This window comes from Heteronotia binoei, chromosome 1, assembly GCF_032191835.1.
Source record: "Heteronotia binoei isolate CCM8104 ecotype False Entrance Well chromosome 1, APGP_CSIRO_Hbin_v1, whole genome shotgun sequence".
Classification (NCBI taxonomy): Eukaryota; Metazoa; Chordata; class Lepidosauria; order Squamata; family Gekkonidae; genus Heteronotia; species Heteronotia binoei.
Window position 1 is genome coordinate 127,676,100 of NC_083223.1, and position 25,485 is coordinate 127,701,584.

Consider the following 25,485-nt stretch of genomic DNA (forward strand, 5'->3'; position numbering starts at 1 on the left):
TCTCCCCTCTCTCCTTGCCTTCTTCCTTCAAGACTCCCTCACAGCCACATGTTCTCATGTCTGCTCAGATTCTTCCCCTGGGAGGATCCCAGCTGTCTCCTATCACAGGCTTTATCTTCTTGCCAACCATCCTAACCCTGCCTGCTTATTAACAGGGCCAAGATATGAGGAAATTATTTTAAAAATCAGGGTTCTTTTTGAGACTAGCAAAGTGTTTGAATTGAGGGTTTTGTGGCCATTTCTATAATTTCCCCCCACTTTCTGCAGCAGGTCCCTCCAACCCAATTTGTAGGGGGAAAGTAGGCCATTAATATACTCTTCCCCTTGCTACCCTGAAATCTGTAATTTGACACATAGGTAAAATTGTAGCTGATTTATAGCAGGTAGTTTACATAACCCCTGGATTCAAAATGCTGTTAACTGTTTGGCCTGCCCTACAGAGTGCAAGGTGCTTTATCAATGACAGTGAGCCCTGTTCACTTTGATCAAATGGAGATGCCCCTGATTTCTTCTGTCTGGAAGAAGTAGATCTGTTTGATTGTAGTTGATCAAGCTATCAGTTGCTACCAAAAAGAGTTTTACACTTTTGGTTGTAAATAAAAAGGTCAACAGTTCAAATAGCTTTGGCAAGTTTTTGACTGTTACCTGGAGGAGATTCCCACAGAAGGTAATGCTTTCAAGTTGCATATCTGCCACATTTTTGTTCTAATAAAGAAAATTCTCAGGCATGAATGTTTCGTTTGATGCCTTTGCCTTTCCTATTGCATATAGATGTGTTTAAGCTATTTACATTTTTATTAAACAGGTCCAGATTCTTTTGGGCACTGAGCACCTTATTTACTTAGTGAATTAAACTGGGATTTGATAGCACAAACTGTTTTGTGTGCGCACGTGTTCCTGAGAATGAGGATAATTTGTGAAACAAATTAAATTGTTGTTGCTTTGAGCTTTGTAAAAGAACATATGAACATATGAAGCTGCCTTATACTGAATCAGACCCTTGGTCCATCAAAGTCAGTATTGTCTTCTCAGACTGGCAGCGGCTCTCCAGGGTCTCAAGCTGAGGTTTTTCACACCTATTTGCCTGGACCCTTTTTTGGAGATGCCAGGGATTGAACCTTCTCCTTCCCAAGCAGATGCTCTACCACTGACCCACCATCCCCAAGAAGTAGCAATTAATTTACTTATTTAATAAGTCAGTCTTGAACCAAGGTACAAAACCAAAAGATCAGTAAATCCTTGCACAAAGGTTTATGACCTAAAGGGTGGAATATGAAAGGACTAAAAGAACATCAATGATTCCTTGGGCAGTTTATGAGTTGAGAGATTTGTTTCCTACCTGAATGATTCCAATGAGGTGGAAAGACAGTAAAAATGAAGACTATGCCTCAATATCAGGCTGTTATACTTCAAATCTGAGCAGCATACTGTCTAGGTTAATATTTTTTTCCAATTAGCAGCAACTGTATCAGGGTCTCAAGTAGAGAATGATGCTTCCTAGTACCAGAGACTAGGAGAGACCAGGGAGTGAACCGAGACCTGCAGCACATACATTAACACTAGTCCATAGGCTCTGCTCCTACTCATAGGGAACCCTGGCAACTTATAATAGGAGCAGTTGCTAATTTCTACTCTACTTTTGCAGGAACAGTGTTAAGAATTAATCTTTTGAGGGGGAGATTTACTTATTTACTTTATAATGCCTTTCATGAAGAAGAAACATCTATTTCAGTCTCTTTGGCAAGCCATCATTTTGAAAAATCCTTTTGGTTACGCCGCTTACTATAAATCAGTGTTATTTGGGCTGTTTCCACAAGGGGATGTGAGAACATCCTTCCACTGTAGCAAGCAGCATGGAAGAAAGTAGAAATGGAATCTTCATTACTCACCGATGTCACTAGCCCTTCCCACCCACCCCCTTTTGCCTTGTCAAATTAGCATAAACGTGCTCATGCAAGCAGTCCATCATGATGAAGCATGATGGCATTAAAAAGTTCTATACTGAGCTCACTTGAGCTCTGGGAGAGAGCGGGAAAGGTGTGCTGCTGAAAGGGTGAGTGTTTGCCTTTTTTTCCTGCTTTTTCTTAACAGCTGGGGGGGATCAGTTGGTTGTTGCTCTATGGCAGGGGAGAGTCTGAGTTTGTGTGGTTCCTGGGGAACTGATGTTTGTTTGTTTTGAGTGAGCTGTAGGTGATTGCAGCAGGCAATTGATGCCTACTGGGAGTGACTGTGTTGCCTGGGACTGACTACTGGCTCCACCCTCTTTGCATTTATAAGGCTGCACCTTGCCAGAGGCTGAGCACAGTTGAGCTCTGGGAGAGAGCAGGAAAGGTGTGCTGATGCAAGGGTGAGTGTTTGCCTTCTTAATTGCCTTTTCTAAACATCTGGGGGAAGTTGCTGAGAGTCTGAGTTTGTGTGGTTTTGGGGAACTGCTGTTCTTTTGTTTTGAGTAGACTGTGGGTGATTGTAGCTGATTGTTGCTCTTTGAGAGTATGTGTTGCCTGGGGCTGACTGCTGACCCCACCCTCTTTGCATTTATAAGGCTGCAGCTCGCCAGAGGGCAAGAGCTAAAGGGCTCTTGGCCTGTGGCTCCTAGCCTGGGGGCTCTGTAAGAAGCCCAGAAAGGACCAGGGACCCTAGTTTCTTTGTGTTCCCAATAAAGTAAGTAGATTTCCCACAAGGAGAGCCACATAAACACAAAAGGTGTTAAAGGGGGGATATATATATTTTAAAAACAGATATGAAGGCAGAATGCCAGCAGGGGGATGGGGACAATCCAGTGTATTGCACTGTCACATGTATGACTATCTGCCCACTGGATAGAAGTCTTGGGTGTGTGCTCAATACAAGGAGCTCTTGGTCCTCAGGGAATGAGTTCACATCCTTGAGGCCGAGGTGGCTGACCTGGAGAAGCAGAGACAGTCAGATAGGCACTCAGAGAAGACTCTCAGGGATGTGTTAGATGTGTCCCACCCTGAAAATGGTAGCCCTGCTGCTGCTAGTGAGCATGAGGATTGAGAGGGAACAGGGCACCGTGCTGAGAATAAGAGGAATATGCCCTCAGAAGGAACCTCTTCTTCAGTAGGTGAACAAGTATCCTTTCACGCCAAAGAACCATCATTGGGCGGGCAAGGGGGGGGGGGCTCTTGGTAGTTGGTGATTAGATCCTTAGGCAAGTAGACAACTGAGTGGCAAAACCGCGTACTGACTGTATGATGACTTGCCTGCCTGTTTCGAAGGTAGTGGACATTATGCATGTTGTAGATAGGCTGATTGACAGTGCTGGGGAGGAGCCAGTAGTTGTGGTACATGTCAGCACCAACGATGTGGGGAAATGCAGTCGTGAGGTCCTGAAGGAAAAATTTAGGCTGCTAGGCAGGAGACTCAAGGCCAGGACCTCCAAGATAGCCTTCTCAGAAATACTACCTGTTCCACATGCAGGGCAGGAGAGACAGGCACAAATTAGTCTCAATACGTGGATGAGACAATGGTGTAGGGAGGAAGGGTTGAAGTTTGATAGGCACTGGGATGCTTTTTGGAACAATTTGAATTAACCTGATATGGATACTTAAATTGACCTGGATTATAATTGGATATTTGTTAAAGAGATTATTATTTGGCTGCAATCCGGTCTGAACAAAATGAGATACTTGTTAGAGGGATTTCTCCTTGTCATCTGATTTAAATTCATACTCTAACACTCAAAACTTCAGTTGGAGGAGATTGGGAAGGACGATCTGGGACTTTGAGCTACTTTTCAACCTAGATTAATGGACTGAGTTTGCTGACAGAGAAAAATGGCTTTGCTAAGTGAAATTTTTCACAAAAAAGATATTTTAAGCAGTTTGAATTCTCTGAGGCAAGATCTTGGTTTATTGACAGAATTGGTTAAGAAACAAATGGGAGCTTTTGTGCTGAAAGCTAGCGAAATCTCAAATCTACATGAGCAGAGTGCTAAAGAGAACCTGGTGACATCTGTGGAATTGAAATGGGAGAGTGACTCGTTGGGAAAAGAACAAAAGAAAATCAAAATGAAACCCTATGGCGTAATTTAAAAAGAAGACTGGAAATGGAGACTGACTGAAGTTATGTCGAGAAGAACAAAGGCTGTGAAATTTTTCTCACTTTCTTCGAGAGGGATGACTGCATTAAGAAGTAAGAAGGTGCATTTTAACCAGAAAATCATGATGTGGAAATCTTTCAGAAAGAAGAGCCTCCTGAACTAGATCTCTCTCTGTGGATAGTTGAATATGGACTTTGTAAGAAAATCTGATACGTGATATTAGAAGGCTAAGTGAGATTCTTTTTTCTTTTTTGGGGGGGGCTATAATAAGTTGTCTTGTCTAAAATAATATGGATATAAAAGCTAAAGGACTAAAAAGTCTTTGAAAAGAATTTTATATAAAAATAGTTAATCTAGATCAGTTTTTCAGAAGGCAGACGGCATAATTATTTGATAAATTGGTGAACTTGTCTTTAACAGATAATGATATTAACTTTTTATGTTTGTTATTGATATGGGTAATCCTACAAGTTAATCTATAATTGTTAAGAAGGTAGACATCATAATTATTTTGTAAATTAGTGTATCTCCTTCTAATATGTTTGTTGAAGAAATTGTCTATAATAGATAAATTATTGTGCTCTATTTCTAGCCTGTTAAGGATAAAGATATTGTTCTCAGGCTGTATTAAGGAGAGAGAAAGTGCATATTAGTTATAAATCAGGAAACAGATTTCTTTTTAGCAAGAAGGGTTTCTTGAAATGTCTTTCTTTGTGGGTAGTTGGGTATGGAACTCTCAATAAGAACGGGCATGTGATTTTTATTTTTGGGTTATAATAAGTTGTATTTCCTAGACCAATAGGGTTATATAAGAGTTGGATTAATTGTTAAAAGGGCAGACAGCACAGTTATTATGTAAACTGGCAGATTTGTTTTTAGTATGCCTCCCAGGAGAAACTGTTTATATTGAGGTAGACAAAATACTATATTGTATTTTTCTTTAAGCTTCTTAAGGATAAAGATATGAATTTTTTGTGTTTATGTTAGTGAGGATATTGTTAAACTAACAAACTAGTCTGTGTTTTCAACATGGTTAAGCCAAATCAGCCAGTTCCATATTGAGATTGCTCTGACTTGATTATACTTATCTGTGTTGAAGAAGAATTGTTTAGATTTGTATTGCAAATAATAGTTTAGTAAAAATGTTTTATAATGAAAGATAAAGATGGTAAAATATATGGAGAACTCTATGCTTGCAGATAGAACGAATTGGATATTTTATTTGGAGGTAGAATTATAACTGATATATTTGTACTTTTTTTCTGTATCTATGCTTATGCTTCTTTTTGTTGTTAAAAACAATAAAAATTATAAAATCTGACAAAAACCAGACTCTTCCTCCTTACCATTGGTAAGAACTCCTTGCTCAGCGATGAAACATATTTTTTTCCTATGTTCTTCAGAGAATATAGTGCCTCACATGCTTAATAGCATACAGTCCACAGTCATTTTCTCCAGGATGGGGAGAGAAATCTGTTGTCTGGAATTCAGTTCTGATCCCAGGAGATCTTCAGGCTCCACCTGGAGGTTGGCTACCCTAGGCCTGGCAGCACCCTCTGGGTAACTTGATGCCACCCGGATGGCATGACTTAACTAGGCCCTGCTGCTTGCTCCTGTTCAGCAGCAGTGCCCCCCCCCCCATGACAGACAGTGTGACTTAGCAGTTGCCAACTCCAGGTTGGGAAATTCCTGGAGATTTGGTGGGTGGGGCCTGGAGGGGAGCGAGAAAGGTTAGGACCTCAGACAGGTACCATAGTATAGAATCCACTCTCAAAATTAGCCATTTCTTCCTGGAGAACCATTGTTGCCATTCTCCAGATGAGGGCTGTGTCATTATATCCTGCTGAGGTCTCTTGCTTCCTGCTTTTGTTGCCATTGTGGAAAAAGACTGCACTTTTACTAAGTAGGTGCTGTAGGGAGGGTGGAGAAGATGGAAAACTGAAATCAGATAAAATCCCCTACAGAAAATACGTACCTTGAGGTGCATACTCTATAACACAACCAGGCCAGGCCAAAAAAAAAGCCACAAGCTCATACTGATGCTAAACACAAGGCTGGATATGACAGGAAAAGGTGGCAACAATGCACTGCAAACAAAAGGAATTATGTACTTCAGGGGTGGCCAACAGTAGCGCTACAGATGTTTTTTGCCTACAACTCCCATCAGCCCCAGCCATTGGCCATGCTGACTGGGGCTGATGGGAGTTGTAGGCAAAAAACATCTGGAGAGCTACCATTGGCCACACCTGATGTACTTCATTGTCTGTGTGACTATCATCATGCTCCCCTTGCACGCACACAAATCCCTTATTCCTTTTTGCGTACCTGCTTGGGTGGGTAGAAGACATCAAGGGTGGGGGGCACTCACCCAGAGTTTCTTTCTAGAGCCCATTGTATTTCTTCACAATGGGTCAAAACTAGACATTTCTGTCAGGAGAACCATTGTTGCCAATCTCCAGGTGAGGGCTGTGTCATACCCTGCTGAGGTTGCTTCCTTCCTGCTTTGGTCCCCATTGTGGAGAAAGACTGTACTTTTACTAGGTAGAGGCTGCAGGTAGGGGGGGAGAAGATGCAAAACTGAAATTAGTTAAATTCCCCTACAGAAAATAACTGCCTTGAGGTGCATACTCTATAACACAACCAGGCCAGGCCAAAATAATAATAATAATCATGCCCCAAGCTCACACTGATACTAAACACCACAAGGCTGGATATGACAGGAAAAAGTGGCAACAATGCACTGCAAACAAAAGGAATGATGTGCTTCAGTTTCTGTGTGACCGCTGTCATGCTCCCCTGCATCCCCCCCCCCAATTATTCTTCTTTCTTGGCATTCTGGACCTGTTTCAGGACTTTGAGCCACCACAAATACAGGGACATACATGCGCATATGTGTGTGTGTGATGGGGGGGGAGGAAGATGGGAAGACAGCAAGGGTGAGGAGGTAAGTGAACTGGGACGGGGGCTTCAGAGTGGGGTTTGCCAGACCCAGGTTTTTGCTGTGGAAGCTGACTGGGTGATCTTGGGCCAGTCACAGACTTTCAGCCTAACCTAACTTACAAGGTTGTGCAGATCAAAATGCGAAGAGGAGAATGATGTAAGCTGCTTTGGTCTCCCCACCACCACCACCAGTGTGAAGAAAGATTGTCCTTTTTCTATATAGAAACTGCAGGAAGGGGGAAGGCAATGGAAAGCTGAAAGAGGGACTGATAAAGGGAAGGAGATATAGTTGCCAACTTCAGGTTAGGAAATTCCTGGAGATTTAAGGGGTGGGGTTTGAGGAGGGATGAGACCACAGACAGATACAATACTATTTCCTCCTGGGGAACCACTGTTGCCAATCTGCAGGTGAGGGCTGGAAATCATTCAGAATTACAACTGCTCTCCAGATGACAGACACCAGCTCCCCTTCGGGTATGGGGGGAAGTGCATGCCTTCACTTGAGTCGGTAGAAGACAGCAAGGGTGGGGGGGCACTCAGAGCTTCTTTCTAGAGCCCATTGTATTTTTCTTCACAATGGGCCTTATTACTAGTCTTAAATAAATTAATAAATACATTGTAGACCACTCTAAACCAGAGGTGTTAAACTCATTTGTTACGATCGGATCCAACATAAATGTCATTTTGTTGGGCTGGGCCATGCGTCAATAAAATGTAACATGAGGTACCAGAGATATGAACTTTATAAAGGTTATTTCAGATGTCAAATGGCATTAGCAGGTGAATGATAATAGCAGGCTTGATTGGATTAGGTTTGATATGCAGAGAGGCAGTAATCATGGAGATACCAGCAGGAGAAGGAAGTTGCTTGGGGGATGAATTTGAGCCCAGGGTGGGCCAGATGTGGCCCGCATGTTTGATATCCCTGCTCTAAGCCATTCTAAACCACTGATTTAATTGAATTTAAGCTAGAGTAACACTGCATTGGATTGCAATGTGAAATACTTGTTTGTACCCCTCCCCCCCCCAGAATCTGAAGGAACAAACAATTTCAAGTTTTATTTCCGTATAGGCCTTTGATGAAGCATGCCGTATTTTCCCAGAGATATGTTCGTCTGTGCATCTGTTTTCTTTCCTCTAACAAGGGTAATTATGCATTTTATAGTACTGTAAATGAACAGGAGTAGAAAAAAAAAAAGCCTGCCATGTCTTTAACAGCCGTTTGTAAATGCAATGATATCCTCATGGGCCACTGTGTAAAAGCTCGCTTGGGATAACAGGGAACATGCTGAATAGAATTTAAAAGAATAAGATCTTCAAGGGATTCTGGACTTGTTGAATTTGCTTCCACAAAAGGAAGATTGTGTTTGCAGTACCACAAAGTTCCTGTAATAATCGTCACTGATTAATCACATAGAGACACACAGTATATTCCCATGACTTTTCTCTAGACTTGTATTTATCTACTTAAATATTCTTCCCTATATGCTGGGAAGCATCTCTGGATTTTTCTCCCAGTAGGGTAGTGTTGTTTGTTTCACGTGTGAAAAAAATAAATGTTTTTCTTTTTCCTTTTTTTTTTATTTGATAAAACTGGGGTGGTTAACTTCTTAAATGCCTGTCTTCTCAAGGTGCATTCTTCCACCCCCCCACCCCCCAAAAAGTGGCTCGGATTCTGGGAGTGGCATGCTGTAGTGTAAATTTTGCACCATTTAGCAGGAAAGGGTGCATTATTATGGAGCCATTTATACTTCTGTGTTGCACATCACACACAAATATGTGCGATTACATATAGTGTACATAAACCAGGAGATATAACATTGAACCGTGAAATCTTACAATTTGAAAAATAATGTGGTATGAGGGCTATCAAAGGCAAGATTGTGTTTGAGGGCTCCATCTAGCTCCGGGATCCTCAACCTGGTACTTGTTGCCACCATGATATCCACAGACAGTTTTCTGGTGTGCCCATGTGCTTCTCTAAAATAAAATAGCCCTTTCTATCTTTCTTCCACCTCACTGGAGCTGGAGGACCCAGAAACAGTGTGCTTCATAGTAGGAGAATAGTTGGCTTACAGCTTCTTGACCTTTTGTGATTGACCACAGAACCCTATTGCAGCCTTTTTCTGATTGGCCTCAGCCTTTCATAGCAGCCATTATGTGGTGGTGCACATTCTCTGTTCTCAGAATTCTAAAAGTTCTCACAGGCTCAACAAGTTTGGGAATCTTGAGAACCTGTTCTACTCTGGTCTTCTCTGCTATTTGACCATCTACCAAATAAAATTACATCTTAAAAAATATAATTGTAATATTGTCACCTTTATTTTATCTACACATTATTTTGGAGGATTGGTAGTGGATATGTACCTTATGCTTTTCAGTATACATACTTATCCATATTTGTTTACATATACATGTATTATATCGTAGATATAATAAAAGCCTAATGTGTTGGCTCATCCCTCAATTTTTATTGGAAGTTGTGGCTACCACAGGAGTGGCCTTGCACTCTGTCACCACTCCTCTGTCATTGGGTAGCATCTTTGTGACTCGCCTACTGCTGGCCCTGTCAGGCCAAACCCCCACTAGTCACCTTCTGATGTCTGAGGGAGACAGTTCTCTGCTGAGAGGTTTTCCTGGAGCCTTACTGATCACTACTGCCTCCCCTCAGTCCATCCCCCCCCCCCCCAAACAATGCTGCCACCATTTTGCCGCCTCCAACTAACACTCCCTACCAAAGTTGCACTCACCCAGTACACACACCCCTGCTCCTACTGTTCAGAAGGTGAGGTGTATATATATTCTATTTATAAATATGCCAGAAACTCCTCCTTATGGGGCAGTATTCCACCTCTTCATGTATAGCAGTCTGTGGTTGAATCCAGTGTGAACTAATATCATGTGGCAGACTTACTTGCTTGAGTAACATTCAACATCATAACTGTATACACTGAAGCAAACTCTGGCAGAAAACAGTTAAATCTCTTCAACAGACAGAAAAGGAATGTTCCATCACAACAGGGAGAGGGGGAAGTTCAGCAACAGAAACAGACTCTCTATATTCTATAGTCTCTATACTCAAGTCCCCTTTCCACCTGCAAATAATCTTCACTTTCTATTCAAATTAGGCTAAAGGGGGCTGCTTGCTTTAAGAGGCAGGAAGCCATTTGAAGGTTCCCTTTTGCTCCCCCCCACCTGCAAGTGGGAGGGGGTGAAAGGTAAGCTTCTAATGGCTGCCTACCTTCCTGCCTGCTTGCCTGTCTTCCTGTAATTCTCTGTCTCCCTTCCTTCCTTTCCCTTTATTATATTCCTTTCTTCCAAACTTTTACATAACTCTCACTTTATTCATTCCTCTCATTCTCTGTCTGTCTGTCTGTCTCTCTCTTAGGCTGTCCCTACATTTGGCTGTTCCTACACTTGGCCGAAGATCCTCTCTAAGTGCTCATTTTAAAGTGATCATCTACATTGCATATCATCTTCACTTCTGTCTTGCTTTGCATTTTCCAATCTCCTCTACACTCAGTTTGTTAAATGGGCATCAAAAACAGTTTCACCCGGGAGTTGCCCCTCACTTTACTTTTGAACAGAAGTTTTCCTGAACATCCAGATCTAAGATTGTAATTGTAGAACTTTCCCTCTGGTTTTTCAAACTCCTCCCCGAAGTCTCATGGTTTGCTTGTTAGAGCACTGATTCAGGAAGTCGCTAGGTGCACTGCTCAGAGGCGCATTGGCATGTGCTCTCCTCCTTGCAAGGGAAGCCCAGCTTGGAGAAGAACACGCCCTGCCTGGCTGCTCTTGCCTTCAAGCTGAAAGCAGCCGGGTGGGTTATAGGTGAGGCTTCTCTGAGCATGACTTAGAGGAGAACGCCTCCGCAGTGTGCTCTTGGAGGTGCTGTATTGCCTCCAAGAGCACACTGCACAGGCCTGGCTCACCTGGAGCCTGCCCAGCCCTCCATCCATGTCACATTGCCTGCTCTCCCCATGGGTGAGAGTGTGGCAGCAGGGCAGGTGTGTGTGGGGGGCATGGGGCAGGTGCTGGCCTGGTGTGCCCAAGGCCCTAGCACTGGGTGTCTGCCTGCATCCCAGGCAGGTAAGAGAGGCGGTGGTGACATATGCACCGCTCTGAGGCTGCCTGCCTTTGCAAATGAAGGCAGCCTTCAAGTGGCGGAGAAATGCCCTGCCACCCCCTTCACCTTTGGGTCCTCGGCAGGTGAAAGAGGTGGTGTGCAGCAACAATGTGTGCACCTCCACAAGGGGCAAAAGTGGTAATGCTTTAAGCATATTTTATTTTAAGTTTTAAAAAAATCTTTAATTGTGTTTGTGTCCTTTATAGAGTTTATATCTCTGCTACCCGGTATTGCATTTTATGACACACATGACCCTGCCTGACAAGGTCTCATTTATCTCAGATCCGGCCTTTATAACAAATGAGTTCGACACCCCTGAAGGAAGGATTTGGAGAAGGGGGAAGTTAAATATTTTAAAATTAGCTTCAGTTTTGATACAGGACCAACGCAATGGGGCATAATGTTTGCTTTTGTTTTTCTAGGACATCCAGGCTGAAATTGATGCTCACAATGATATTTTCAAAAGCATTGATGGAAATAGGCAGAAGATGGTAAAAGCCTTGGGAAACACTGAAGAGGCTGCACTGCTACAGCATCGTATTGATGACATGAACCAGCGTTGGAATGACTTGAGAGCAAAGTCTGCCAGCATCAGGTAAGATATAATATGAGTAAAATATTAATAATGTTATTAGTAATATTAATAAACATTAGTAAATTGAAATCTTAACCTGAACATACAAAGCATTTTATGTGTAAACATCAAAGTGTAACTTGTTTCATGTTGCCGCACAGGTACATGGATCAAGGAGTGTAGATTAGCTGCTGGTCTTTGTTGCTTGTAGGATACTAAATATGTTGCTTACATATTTGCTACCATGCAGTGTGTAGAATGGCATTGAGACAAAGGATACATTAATATTCTCCAGACCAGTTTAGCCAGGGATCCTGGAGGCTTTTGCCATCTTCTGGGCATGGAGCAGGGATCACTGGGGATGTATGTGTGTGGGGGAGGTATTTGTGAAGTTCCTGCTTTGTTCAGGGGGTTGCCTAGAGGTCCCAGAGGTACCTTCCAATTCTATGATATTCAATCCAGCCCCCCTACTAATGCACAATGTGAGAGTGGATGGGTCATTTCAGTCTTCTACACTTCCTTCCTACTGATTCCTCACCTGCAAGGGGGTTACACTTACACTCAGAAATCATGTATTTATTTAAATTCGTGACTTCATTGACCATGAGATGTATAACCTCTGTAAATCTTTATTTGGGGCATTTTCCTTCAAGTGCTGCAAATGGAGAAGCAGAATAACAGCAGTCAACCCCCCTCCCTCCCCCCCAAAAACTTGTTGATGTCATCATTCTTCAAGATGTGATGGGGAAGAAATGTCACCAGAACTTTGTTGCCCCTGCAAAACTTGCTTACTAAAAGTAATATTAAACATTAAAATTTTTAAATTCCTCACTCTGGAAGGCCAGCTGTTAGATTGCACTTATTATCTGTTCTCACGCTTAAGCTTTTGAGAAGTTTAGCCCTGTTGAATGTTAATACAGTGGCATTATTATCACAGCACAGTGAGGATAGCTGATTGTAAGCATGGATTTAGAAAAATTAGCATTTCTGAAGCAGGTCAGGGTTTCTGAATCAGATCAGGTTGGGACCATGAAAGAGACGAACAGTTGGTAGGAGTTTCTGAATGGCAAAGAGTGAAGGTGATATGTAAGAGCAACAAATCCATGAAAAGCAGGACTACAAAGGCAAGAAGACAGATGGAGTTAGGATGATTTCTGGGAGCTACTTTGTGTTGGGACATTACTTTAAATAGCCACATGGAGAGTAAAATCTCTTTGACTGAATTAAAGAAATGCATTCACTGCTAAATCACATGCTATGTGATGACTTACTACTCCCTTACAACATTTGATCTTTGCAGGACACAGCCCTCAATCTCTAATGAAGTTATTGAGGTTTGTTGTCAAAAGCTTTCATGGGTGGAGTTCATTAGTTGTAGGTTTTCTGGGCTGTATGGCCTTGGTCTTGGCATAGTAGTACTTGACGTTTCACCAGCAGCTGTGACCAGCATCCTCAGGGGTATAACACAGAAAGATAGAATTCTCTCTGTCTCAAAGTGAGAAAAGAAAAAGAAATGGTAGAAATTTATATCTACTCAGGAAGGTGGGTTAGGGCTGAGTCATTGTATTGTAGGAATTTCCCAGGTTGGGACATATTAATGGATGAGTTTCCCTGAGGAGGTTCTTTTGTATATGGAGCTTTCCTGAGGAGGTTCTTTGCATATGGGATGTCTGTTAGAATTCTAATCTTATCAGTAGTGCTGTTGTAAGCTGTTCCAAGACTGAAAACCATTTCTTATTCATTTTTAAACTCTTCTTTCCTGCTGAAATTTTGTTTATGTTTGTGGATTTCAGTGGCTTCCATGTGTAATCGGACATGGTAATTGGATGTGTTGTCTAGCATTACAGTGTCTTGGAATAAGATACTGTGTCCTGTTTGAGTTCAGTCACTGCTGATTTTTCAGATTGGCCTAGTTTGCAGTGTCTTTCATGTTTTTTTATTTGTCTGGATGCTACATTGTGTGATCCTGATATAAACCTGTTCACAACTGCAGGGTATGCAGTATATTCTTGCAGAAGTGAGGGGGTCTCTTCTGTCCTTTGTTGATCGTAGCATCTGTTGTATTTTTCTGGTGGGTCTGAATATTGTTTGTATATTGTTGTTTTTTCATAAGTTTTCCCATCTGATCAGTAATTCCTTTGATATATGGCAAAAACACATTTCCTGTGGGAGACCGTTTTCCCTCAGTTGTTTGTTAAATCCTTGGTTTAATTACTCTTCTGATTTCAGTCTTGGAGTAGCCATTTGCTTGAAGTGCATGGTTCAGATGACTTAGTTCATCATTGAGAAAGTGTGGTTCACATATATTGAGGTTTGTTTCAAAGTGAAATGCTGTATTTTCCAGCCCAAAAAAGTCAATGCAATATTTAAAGATTTTATATAAAAATCTTAGAACTTATTAAACAAAAGATTAAGCAGATAGCACAAACACTGGAATACCACATAGAAATTAATCTTATGTTAAGCATACATAGAATCATAGAGTTGGAAGGGACCTCTAGGGTCATCTAGTCCTACTCCTGCACAATGCAGGAAACTCACAAACACTTCCCCCTAAATTCACAGGATCATCATTGCTGTCAGATGGCCATTTAGCCTCTGTTTAAAAACCTCCAAGGAAGGAGAGCCCACCACCTCCCGAGAAAGCCTGTTCCACAGAGGAATCGCTCTAACAGTCAGGAAGTTCTTCCTAATGTTGAGCTGGAAACTCTTTTGATTTAATTTCGACCCATTGGTTCTGGTCCTACCTTCCGGGGCCACAGAAAACAATTCTACACCATACTCTATATGACAGCCCTTCAAGTACTTGAAGATGGTGATCATAGCAGCTGTCTCTTCTCCAGGCTAAACTTCTCCAGCTCCTTCAACCTTTCCTCATAGGACTTGGTCTCCAGCAGGGGCGTAGCTAGGGCTTTGGGGGCCCGGGGCCCAAGATTTATGTGGGCCCCCCTACGTGTGTGCACGCCGCCAGAAACAGGATATGATGTCACTTCCGGTGATGTCACTTCCGCAAGATGGCCACCACTTGCGAGGGAGCCCTGCTGGAAACAGGAAGTGATGTAACTTCCCCAAAATGGCCACCACTTTTTTTTGGGGGGGGAAACAGGAAGTGATGTCACTTTGGGGGCGGCACCCCCCCAAGATGGCACTGCTGGTGCGATCTAGGTCATGTAATTGATAACCTGGCTGGGGCTGATGGGAGTGGTAGGCAAAAAAAACATCTGGAGAGCTGCCGTGGGCCACCCCTGCAATTAGATCCCTGTGTGTGTCTTTTGGGTTGCCACGTGGAGGTGCAGTGAAGCCCCCTTGGCGACGGGGCTGCTGCGGGGGTCCTGCCCCACGGCCACCTCAGGTCTCGGGGACGCGTATGTGGGGCACGGCCACCCCCGCCCCGGCTCCCGCTCTATGACCTCGGTGGCCGGCAGCAGCGCAGGCCCCTTGCGCGCCGCGTGGAGCGCAGCAGCGTGCTCCCCGGGCTGCCTCGCCGGAGACAAGGACCAGCTCGCCCTAGCAACTGGCGGCGCCTCCTCGTGGCGCGCAGGGCAGGGCAGGGAGGCCCTTGGGCTCGCAGGCGGGCGGAGAGAGCCCCCCTGTTGGAGCGGCGCAGCATGGCCCCGGCAGCTGCCCGCCTCGCCATGTTTTCATGGCAGACTTTTTATGTGGTGGTTTGCCATTGCTTTCCACAGCCATCTACACTTTCCCCCGCAGCAAGCTGGGGACTCATTTTACTGACCTTGGAAGGATGGAAGGCTAAGTCAATCTTGAGCCGGTTACCTAAAACCAGCTTTCTAGTCCTAGTTCAATGCTTCTTAGATGTCTCATCATATTGACTACATCAATGTAAACAGTGTAATTTGCTCAGAGTCTCAGTGAGAAGGGTGGACTATTAATATAATAAATAAATACCGTACATATCTAATATACATGTGTTATATCCCATTCAAGGACCTGCAAACAATATAGCCACATTTGTTTTCCAGCTTTTCCCTGTGGAGTAAGCTGCATTTACTTCATAACTTCATTTAACTGCATACAGAGCCAGATCCTACCCCATGCCACTTGTAATAGCAACAGATGACACTCCAAGATGGTCTAAAGCATGTTCTTGTTTCCCTGCACTGCCTTGCAAAATGCACATTAGCAAACTGTGCAAAACTGATTCAAGCAGGTAGGCTTGTTGATCTAAAGCAGCAGAGCAAAGTTTTTGAGTCCAGTGGCCCTTTAAAGACCAACAAAGTTTAATTCTTGGTATAAACTTTCATGTGCATGCATATAACAGTTTACACCAAGGATTAAACTTTATGTAAAACTGAGTAGTGCTTTATTATAAAGGAATGGCTCCAGAAGAATGCTTTCATTAAGGGACAAACACTATGGGTGATGCCACCTCATGCAATACCTACTATCTGTTGCAGTATGCATTACCCTATTATGTCATCTCTGCATCATTTAATATGCCACGTTTGTTTTGTTCCAGATTTTTACCCGGTTTTAAGTTTCATTTCCTAATCCCATTACATCACTTACTGGCTGCCCCATTCTATTGACTGTATCGATTTACACCATGAAATCTGCCTTCATTCACATTGAGAAAGCTGGACTATAAATAAAGCAAATAAATAAACTAAAACGTCCATTCCCAGCCACTCTTAATTCACAGTGAGTAGCCCATGGCCTTTCAAGCCTTACTCCAAGGCAAAACACCAGATACAACGTCGGAACCAGAAAGCGGGAGTCCAAGTCTTTACTTTCCACGGTACTGCTGAGAAAAGAGTTCCCTGGGCTACCTCGCACTGCACACGCCATGTCCGATTCAGACATTACAAGGTGACACGTAAGGATCCAACGCCTTGCACACCTTTTCATGCTGAGAAGTCCCACTGAGCTCAGCGCGGTTCCTCCCAACTAAGCACCACGGAGCTGCAGCAGTGGCTCGGAAAGCTAAAACCCACAATGACAAATGCGTGCAGAGAAAGCCAGACCTGCGAACTGCAGCCTCTTCGGGGCAGACAGATCCCAGCAGGCAGCCGTGTTGGTCTGAAGCAACAGAACAAAGCAGTAGCCAAGTTCAGCTTTAAGACCAACTGAGTTTTATTCAGAATGTAAGCATACGAAAGCTTACATTCTGATTAAAACTGAGTTGGTCTTAAAGCTGAACTTGGCTGCTGCTTTGTTCTTCGGGGCAGAGCTCCTCCCCGCCTCCAAAGCCCCTTTTCATGGCCTGGAAAGGACGGAACCCTTTCCTCAGCACGCATGCGCGGCTCTGCTCGTCTCGAGGCCCGACCCTTTCCCACGCGCAGGCGCACACTCTCCAGGGCGGTTACCTGAGAGCCGAGTCTGGGAGCGGCTCCGCCCGGGGCGGCCACCCGCCTTTTCTTAACAGCGCTGCCGTTGCCAGGGCTCGAGGGACGTGGCTGCGGCGCCTGTCCCGGGAGGGCCGGCAGTGGCTGGGGAAAGCGCCGAGGGGGAGACGCCGGCGCCGTTCGAGGCCACCATTAAGGCTAAGGCAACAGGCACCCTCGCTCGCCTCAGGAGCTCCGCCCACAAAGGGCGGGGCCAGCCGTAGAGGACCTAAGCTGCCCCAGAGGGGGCGGGGCTCTGGAGGCCTTAGTGGCACGTGACCTGCCTGGCCCGCCCCCCCGCCTGCTCTGCAGCACTCAGGATCTCGAGGCGCCTGGAGCCGCCTTCCCGGTAGAAGATGCGGGCCCTCCAGGCCGTGGTTGCAAAGCCGGCTCCGCTCTCGGGAGCCAGCAGGCTGCTGCCTCTACCTCGGTCTCGACCCGCGCCAGGAGTCCGGTCAAAGCCGTTGTCGGACATGTCGGCCTCCTCAGTCCTTCCCGGCGGTGGGGACGCCAGGCAGCCGGCTTCTGAGGGGCCCCTTGGCATTGCCAAGGGGCCCCCCAGACCCCCCAGACCTGGGGCGACCCGCGCCCCCGCCCCCCCTCCCTACACCACTGGTCTCCAGACGCCTCACCATCTTCATCGTCGTCTGGACCCATTCCAGCTTGTCTATATCCTTCTTAAAATGTGGTGCCCAAAACTGAACACAATACTCCAGGTGAGGTCTTACCAGAGCAGAGTAAAGCGATACCATCACATCACGTGATCTGGACACTATACTTCTGTTGATACAGCCCAAGATTGCATTTGTCTTTTTAGCCACCGCATCACACTGTTGACTCATGTTCAGTGTTTGATTCACTAAGCCCCCTAGATCCTTGTTATTCCTCTTTTCCCTAAGTTGACTTTTTAGGGAGAAAAAAAAGCTTGTGTTTCAGAACATTACCCAGAGCATTGCCAGAAAGAGAAAAGGCAGATTTCACTGAATTATAACAAAGTTTGAGTCCAGCGGCATCTTTAAGACCAACCAAGTTTAATTCTGGGTCTGAGCTTTCATTTTTATGCACTGCATCATGAATCTTCAGATATCTCAGTCCCAAGCCATCGAGGGCTTTAAAGGATGATAATCTGGTAAACCGGAGACAAGATGGCAGAGTGCAGATGGCTACAGCATTGGCTCTGACAGAATTTGGCTTTTAAAGACATGTCAAGATATTCTTAGCAGACCTTGTGGCTTATATCTGTAAGTTTTAAGACTTTAGGTGTCTGTTTTTTGTTTTTATTTATATTATTTTATCAGAACAGCGCTGATTGCCAGCCAACTGAATTCTCCTAATGGTTTCAGGCAAGCAGCCAAGAGAAGTGGAGGAGTTGGCAAACAGTCTAAGATAGAAAACTTTTTTACTTTAAATAAGAAGTCCGAATCTGCTCTGCCGTTATTTGCCATTAAAACATCAAATCGCTTCTCCCCTCTGGATGATGCATTAGAGTCAGCAGAAGAGGAAGAATTGACCATGTCTGACCATGAAGACACTCAACTCCAATCTGGGGTGAGGTTTTTAAAGGCGCAGCAGAGACAGCATGAGCCATAAATATGCTGTGATAATGAAGAAAGATCTGTGTCTTCTAACGAGTTCTCCCCAATTACCCTGATTGCAAGCACTGTGGAGTGTATTTTTAAAAAAACTAAAGGGAATGGAAGATCAAATTCTTGACCTTTCTTTGAAAATAAAGAGACTGCCAGGGCTATTGAATAAAGTTCACTCAGCCCAGTTCGGCGATACCTCTATCGGAGCTTCAAACCCTTTAAAGGAGTGTCCATCTGCAGCACATGATGTGGATCCCCGGGGCTCCTATAAGGAGTCTAATGACATAGTGGACAATAAAATGAACATGCAACAATTGGATCTTCTTCGTGGTCTCTGTGCAGTCCCACACATGGGTCTTGCCGCAGGCAACGGATCAATACCTCGGAGCTCCAATAGCTCGCCTATAGCGCACGAACGTCCAACGCGTAATGGGAGACGAACGTGGAAGGAGAGGACCACGATGCAGCAGCACAAATGTCCTCTAGGGAAACCCCTTGTAGGAATGCCGAAGACGTCGAGACCGCTCTGGTAGAGTGTGCCTTAAGGCCTTCGGGTATAGGCTGTTTAGCCAGTTCGTAGCACAACCTGATGGCACTCACTACCCACTTAGATAGCCTCTGGGTAGAAAGTTTGTGTCCCTTGTGAGGTTTACCGTAGGCCACAAACAGATTAGGGTCCTTACGGAAAGGTTGTGTACGAGCAAGATAGAAGGATAAAGCTCTTCTGACATCCAGGGAATGCAGGGCTCTCTGTCCTGGGTCAGTTGGGTTGGAGAAGAAAGTTGGTGTTGTCCGGGCGGCGGAAGGGAAGAAACTGAGTGGGATGGCCGCTCCCCCCCCCGCTCCAGGCATGCGCGGTCGGTGCCTGCTCCCCGGGGCGGGAGGGAAGCGCGCCAAAAAACGCTATAGGCGAGCTATTGGAGCTCCGAGGTATGGATCCGTTGCCTGCGGCAAGACCCATGTGTGTGACTGCACAGATGACCACTCGAAGATCATCAGTTACAGGTAAGCAACCTGTTTTTCTACAACCTAATAAGGTGTGCATCACAGTTTGTCCCTATGGTGGGAAGACTCCATGCTGGAGATGTAAACATTTAGTTAAATCTCATCTCTGTGAATGAACTATCACAAAATTGACTTGATTACCATCAAATCACTTAACGATCGGTCTCAAATGCAGTGAATTTTGCTTACTTTTCAATCCCCCAACATTCCTTCATTAATTTTGAGGCAAAAGAAGTACTTGTGGTCAAAGGGGGTTTTCCCTGTGTGTTCCTTTATTAACTCTCAAACTAATGCTCCGCTGCCTAACCTGTCCTCGAGGAGTATGCGAAGTAATCCTCATCTTTGGAAGAAGGCTTCACCTTCAGTGACAAAGCAGTTTTCGATGTGTTTTAAGGAACCTAGAGTATGCTCCGGTTAATCCAAATCAAACCATGAGTTTGATAATGTCATCAGTACAGCCCTCTATGGATGTGATGCACAGTTCCCTCAGCGTCTCAATAGAACGTGACCCACTGCAGTCATTTGGGAGCCTTCCTGCAAAAGAACAACAAAGGCAGCTGCAAAGGTCTACAGAGCCAGGGAAATCAGTTCTCTGAATCAACTATAACTCTAAGGGCATTAGAATCCCCTACATGGCTGGCCTCTTAAATGACCCTGTCATAAACCCCTCTCCCTTAGATTCAAATCTGATGGATCCTTCTGACAACTCCCTGTCTCCCATCAGCTGATTTAATTGATTTGACTTTGGAAGTCTCTCTAACTGGCTTAAGAGCGCCCCAACATAATGGTTGTATTTTCACTGATTCCAGGGTGCTAGAAAGGATATCCAATACTTGACTAACTACCAGCAAGGGAAGCCACACAGAATATCCATATTATCTCCTGGAACATAGCTGGGTGGAAGAGTAAAGTGAATGATTCAGATTTTTTTGGACTTTTTAAAATCCTTTGACTGTGTCTTGCTTCAGGAACATGGATGGAAGACAGTTTTAGACTGATGGATTTTAAAGTTTTTAATCTCCCTGCCTACAGAACTCGCTCTACAGGTCACTGCATAGCAGGCCTGGCTGCTTTGGTGAAATCCAACTTACCATTTACCGTGGTCCTATTGGACCCCTGCCCGCCACTTGCCCAGGCTTTATTGTTGTCCTCCCCAGCACTGACTCTAGTTGTGATTAATGTTTACCTAGCCCCTTTTAATGGAGAGTTGGAGTTAGTTGCTGTTTGGGAGAAATTTTCTGAATATGTTACATCTTTGTCTCGGAAATTCCATACCACTCAGCTCATGATTTTTGGTGATTTTAATGCTCGAATAGGCAGTAATAATCAGAAATGGATCTCACATTTTGGTTTTAAAGCAGTTGAATCCTTCCCGCTACAATTGTTTGCCCCATTGTTCCAAAGCTTTTCTAATCAACAAGGCAGGTCCTAGATTAATTGAATTCTGCATAGCACATAATGTTATAATATTTAATGGTCTTTCCAAATTTCCGGCTGCAATTGATTTTACCTTTTTTCCCTCATGGGGCGCAGTGTGAAGGATCATTTTTTAGGTGCATCCAGTCTTTTGCCGTCTATTGATAACATTTCTATAGATTCGTGCACAGAAAGTGACCATCTGCCCTTGATATTATCTTTAAGATTGGATCTGGAGGTTATTACAGTATCATCTTCCCAATCTGTGACAGGCTCTGAGAACATTTTTTTAAAAAATTAAGTTGTCCCCAGCCCTAGAAAGGGAGTTTTCTTTCCTTTTTGGCTCTGAAGCGCTGTTCAGACTAAGGGATTCAATCATAAATGCTGAATCTGACGATAGAATCCTTTCAGGATTGTCATTATTAATTGATTGCTGTGGTGCCAAAGCTAAACCCGTGATTTTGTGTAGATCCAATTTCTCTAGCTGGTTTGACACAGACTGTTTAGCTCGGAAACAAAAACTAAGAGCACTGTTTAAAGAGTCCTGTCACTCTGAAGACCCAATAAAAATTAAAGCCTATATTGCTTGTAAGAAAGCCTACTTGGAGCTTATCACATCTAAAAAGAAAGTTTTCTTTCAGAATAAATGGGACCAACTTTACCACTCAATAATATCTAATGATAATAAGACCTTCTGCAGAATCATTTTGGGTAATCTAAAAAACAATTCTGTTACTGACCCAACTATCTCTGTGCAAACATGGGTTGATTACTTCTCTAACATATTTGCTACTCCATGTGTATCCCCTCCTATCTTAGTAAACCCCGTTGTTACTGATAATGCCGGTCTGGCATCCAGTAACTCTGGATGATTGGTGATTTATTTAAGGGTTTAAAAGTGGGTAAAGCACCGGGCCCTGATGGCCTTCCTGCGGAGGTTTTCACAAAGTTTGCTGACTGGTGGCTCTTGCCCGTTGCAAAACTATTCACTTTCATTGATCTGCATGGTTCCATCTCAGACTCTTGGCTTGATTCTATAATTATCCCATTCTACAAAAAAGGGGGGTTGGAGTTACCAGAACATTTCCACCTCATTAGTTTATTGTCTATAGTGGGCAAGTTGTATGCCAAACATTTGGAACTCCGATTAATTGATTGGATACAACTTGATAACATAATAGGTCCTGAACAAATTGGCTTTTTCAAAGGCAGATCTGCTATGGACCATTGCTGTACTCTTGGCCTTCCTTGCAGAAAAATATATGCACACTGGAACTAACAAATTATATGCTGCCTTTATTGACCTGAAGAGTATATTTGATTCAGTAGCTAGAGCTCAACTATGGTCTAAGCTAGGAAACTTGGGAATGGACCCTCATCTGCTGTTTTTTTTTTTGAGGAAACTTCATTCCAATACATTTTGCCAAGTGAAATTTTCTTCTAGTGGTGGCCTGACTAGCAAAATCCCAATGTTAAAGAGGGTTAAACAAGGTTGCGTGCTGGCCCCGTATCTTTTTAACTTATTTCTAACTGACCTGGCTCAATTTTTGAACCCTATGAATGGTCATCCACCCAAACTAGCAGGCCAAGCGGTCCCCGTATTACTTTATGCTGATGATACTACCATCCTCTCTGGTACAAGAGTGGGCCTGCAAAGGTATCTGAATGCCTTCTATGACTATTGCCACTCTAATTCACTCTCTATTAATTATGCCAAATCTAAAGTAGTAGTCTTTTCAAATTGCTGGCACCCACAGAGATTGTTTATTGGCAACTCAACAATTGAGCAAACTTTTTTTTGAATATTTGGGGATCACTTTTAACCACAAGTTAAGCAGGATACCACATCGTAACAAGACCATCAACTTGGCTAAATGTTCAGTTGCTCAAATAAAAAAAAATTTCTTTGCAAGGGGCAACCAGGCAGTTCTGGCAGCAATTAAAGAGTCCAAACCTAAAACACTAGCCCAAATTCTCTATGGTATCCCTATATGGATCTCTGCATTTAATAGGAAAGTGGAGGACACTCAAGCCTCATTCTTCAGACAAATTCTTGTTTTGCCAAAATGTGTGTCCTACTGTGCTCTCCTCTGAAGTGGGTCAGTCTTTGGTGGAGACAAAAGCCTGGATTGCAACATTTAAATTCCGGCTCAAAATTCATTTTAGAATGGATCCTAACAGCCTTCTTGATTGTCTGAAAAGTGATCTATATAACTCATCCTGGTCAGCAGTTCCTATGTCCAAACTTAACCAGTTGGGGATAGCAGTTGACTATTTTCTTACATCTGATGAGTCATATATCTTCAAATATATTAAACTGAGATTGTTGGAGCTGGAGAAAATGAAACTATGCCCAACAGACCCTTATACCTGCTCCCCAGCATCCTTAGGTCTCAATGTTTTTTGTGGTAAAATGCCCCATTATTTATCAGACTTAACCATTCCAAGTCATCGCAGGGCAATCATGTTGGCTAGACTAAACACGTTCCCCTCCAAAGTCTTACAGGGGAGATATCATCGAGTACCTTTATGTGATAGACTCTGTACCTGTGGAGCTAATATTCCTGACTCAGTTCAGCATATATTGCTTGATTGTTCCATATATCATAATCTCCATATGGAACTATCTTGCAAGCTTTCTTTGTCCCCAGAACCATCTACTCTGCCACCCTGTCATTATTTACTGAATGACACTGAGTGGGAGGTTACGGAGGCTGTGGCAAAATTTTTGGCTGACATTCTTAAATGTAAATCTGATAATAATCTCTGTTTTTTATTTATTTTATCTCCTATGTAACTTCTGGCATTCTGTGTACTCTTATTTGCAATTGTTATATCATTAAAGGTTTGGAATTCGGATATAACCAGCATCTTGAATTGGACTTGGGAGTGGATTGGTAACCAGTGCAATTCTGAAGTGTCAGGGATACATGCTCCTAGTAGCTGGCTTTGACCAGGAGTCTAGCTGCAGCATTCTGCACTAGCTGCAGCTTCTGAATCTTCTTCAATGATAGCCCTAAGGGTATATGATATTACATAGACTGACACATGATTTTACTAAACCTTCTGATTTGTGACCTCTAAAGGCATGATGTAAGACACCTCTGAGCATCTCAAAGAATAATTATTGTAAATTCTGTTCCATTTGTTCTTGGATTTATTCTGGGCATAAAGCCATTTATTCATAAGTTATCCTTCAAGGCTGAAAACTATAAGTTAGCTAGAACAGTGAAAATGCATGCTTGCAGATTTACACAGGAACCTAAAAGCAAATGCCCAAGCCTACTGGGTGAAAACATCCTAAACAGTGATTTAAAGTTAAAATCTGTGACAGGTTAATAGGACTGTGAAACACATAGTAAGCACTAAGATAGGACATTCTAAGAATCTGAAAGCTAGGATGAGTAATAGATCTGTAATGGTTGCTTGTCTTGGAGTCAGAGTGCTTTAAGGATCAATCACTCTTGTATAGGCTTGCCCAAGCATGGCAGTTAAGCTACACAGGACCTTTTTTGGGTACTCTGTGCCCATCCTTGTCTTCACTGTTGAGGGGGATGGCCAGAAGGAGTCAGTCCTTCTCAGTGTTTGCTTCTTGCCTTTGGAATGCCTTCAGCCCTTTCCCTGCATCTGGAATCTTGTCTAGATTTGTTTTGGGTAGAGGTGTCATGGGGACTTTTAACTAATGTGCACTTTTGTTTGGTTAGTACTTGCTGCATAGTGATTTTATGGTTAGCTTGGTTTTGTTTGCTGCTTTGTTGTGTCATTTTACAGTTTTATGATTGGTTGATTCTTATTTTAGAGTTGGTGTTATTTTATATTTTAAGGAATCAGTGGAGACTGTTAGCAGAACCCAGGGCTTGTAGCAGGAACTCCTTTGCATATTAGGCCACACACCCCATGATGTAGCCAATCCTCTCAAGAGCTTACAATAGGCCCTGGAGGATTAGCTAAATTATGGGGATGTGGCCTAATATGCAAAGCAGTTCCTGCTACAAAAAAAAGCCGTGGTAGAAATTATTAATGGAGAGGTGATATGTAAATTATATAAACCATAACTACAATGGAAATGATGCAAATACATAGGTTTTGGAAACAGCAGTTACGAGGAATCTTATTGTAAATGCCTACCTGCAACACTGATAGTCTAGGCATCCAGTTTTAATTGTGAGGGTAGCAGACCACTTTGATTGGGAACATTTGTTTTGCTGTTTTCAGAGGATTATCCAAAGAAGAAGCTGTTTGCTATCTGGGTTCAAAACCCAGCCAAGCATATTGTAGATTAACAGTAAAATAAAATAGTTGTTTGCTTAAAGCTAGAATTTGTGGGTCACTGTACCCAAACTGAGCAACTCCTTTTTTCAGAAAGAGCTTGCAAGGTTGGCATGGCACATGTAAGTAGTTGAACCAAATAATATTAATGTCTAACTTCCATA

General features: G+C 43.4%; 1 protein-coding gene across 3 annotated transcripts in view; it reads left to right on the forward strand.

The window, feature by feature from the left end:
• Positions 1-25,485, forward strand: part of UTRN (utrophin) — a 640,548-nt gene that overhangs the window by 400,486 nt on the left and 214,577 nt on the right. For all 3 annotated transcript variants that reach the window (XM_060240558.1, XM_060240540.1, XM_060240548.1), the window contains one exon: positions 11,552-11,724. In XM_060240558.1, coding sequence (XP_060096541.1) covers positions 11,552-11,724 — 173 coding nt within the window. The remainder of the gene's footprint in view (positions 1-11,551; positions 11,725-25,485) is intronic.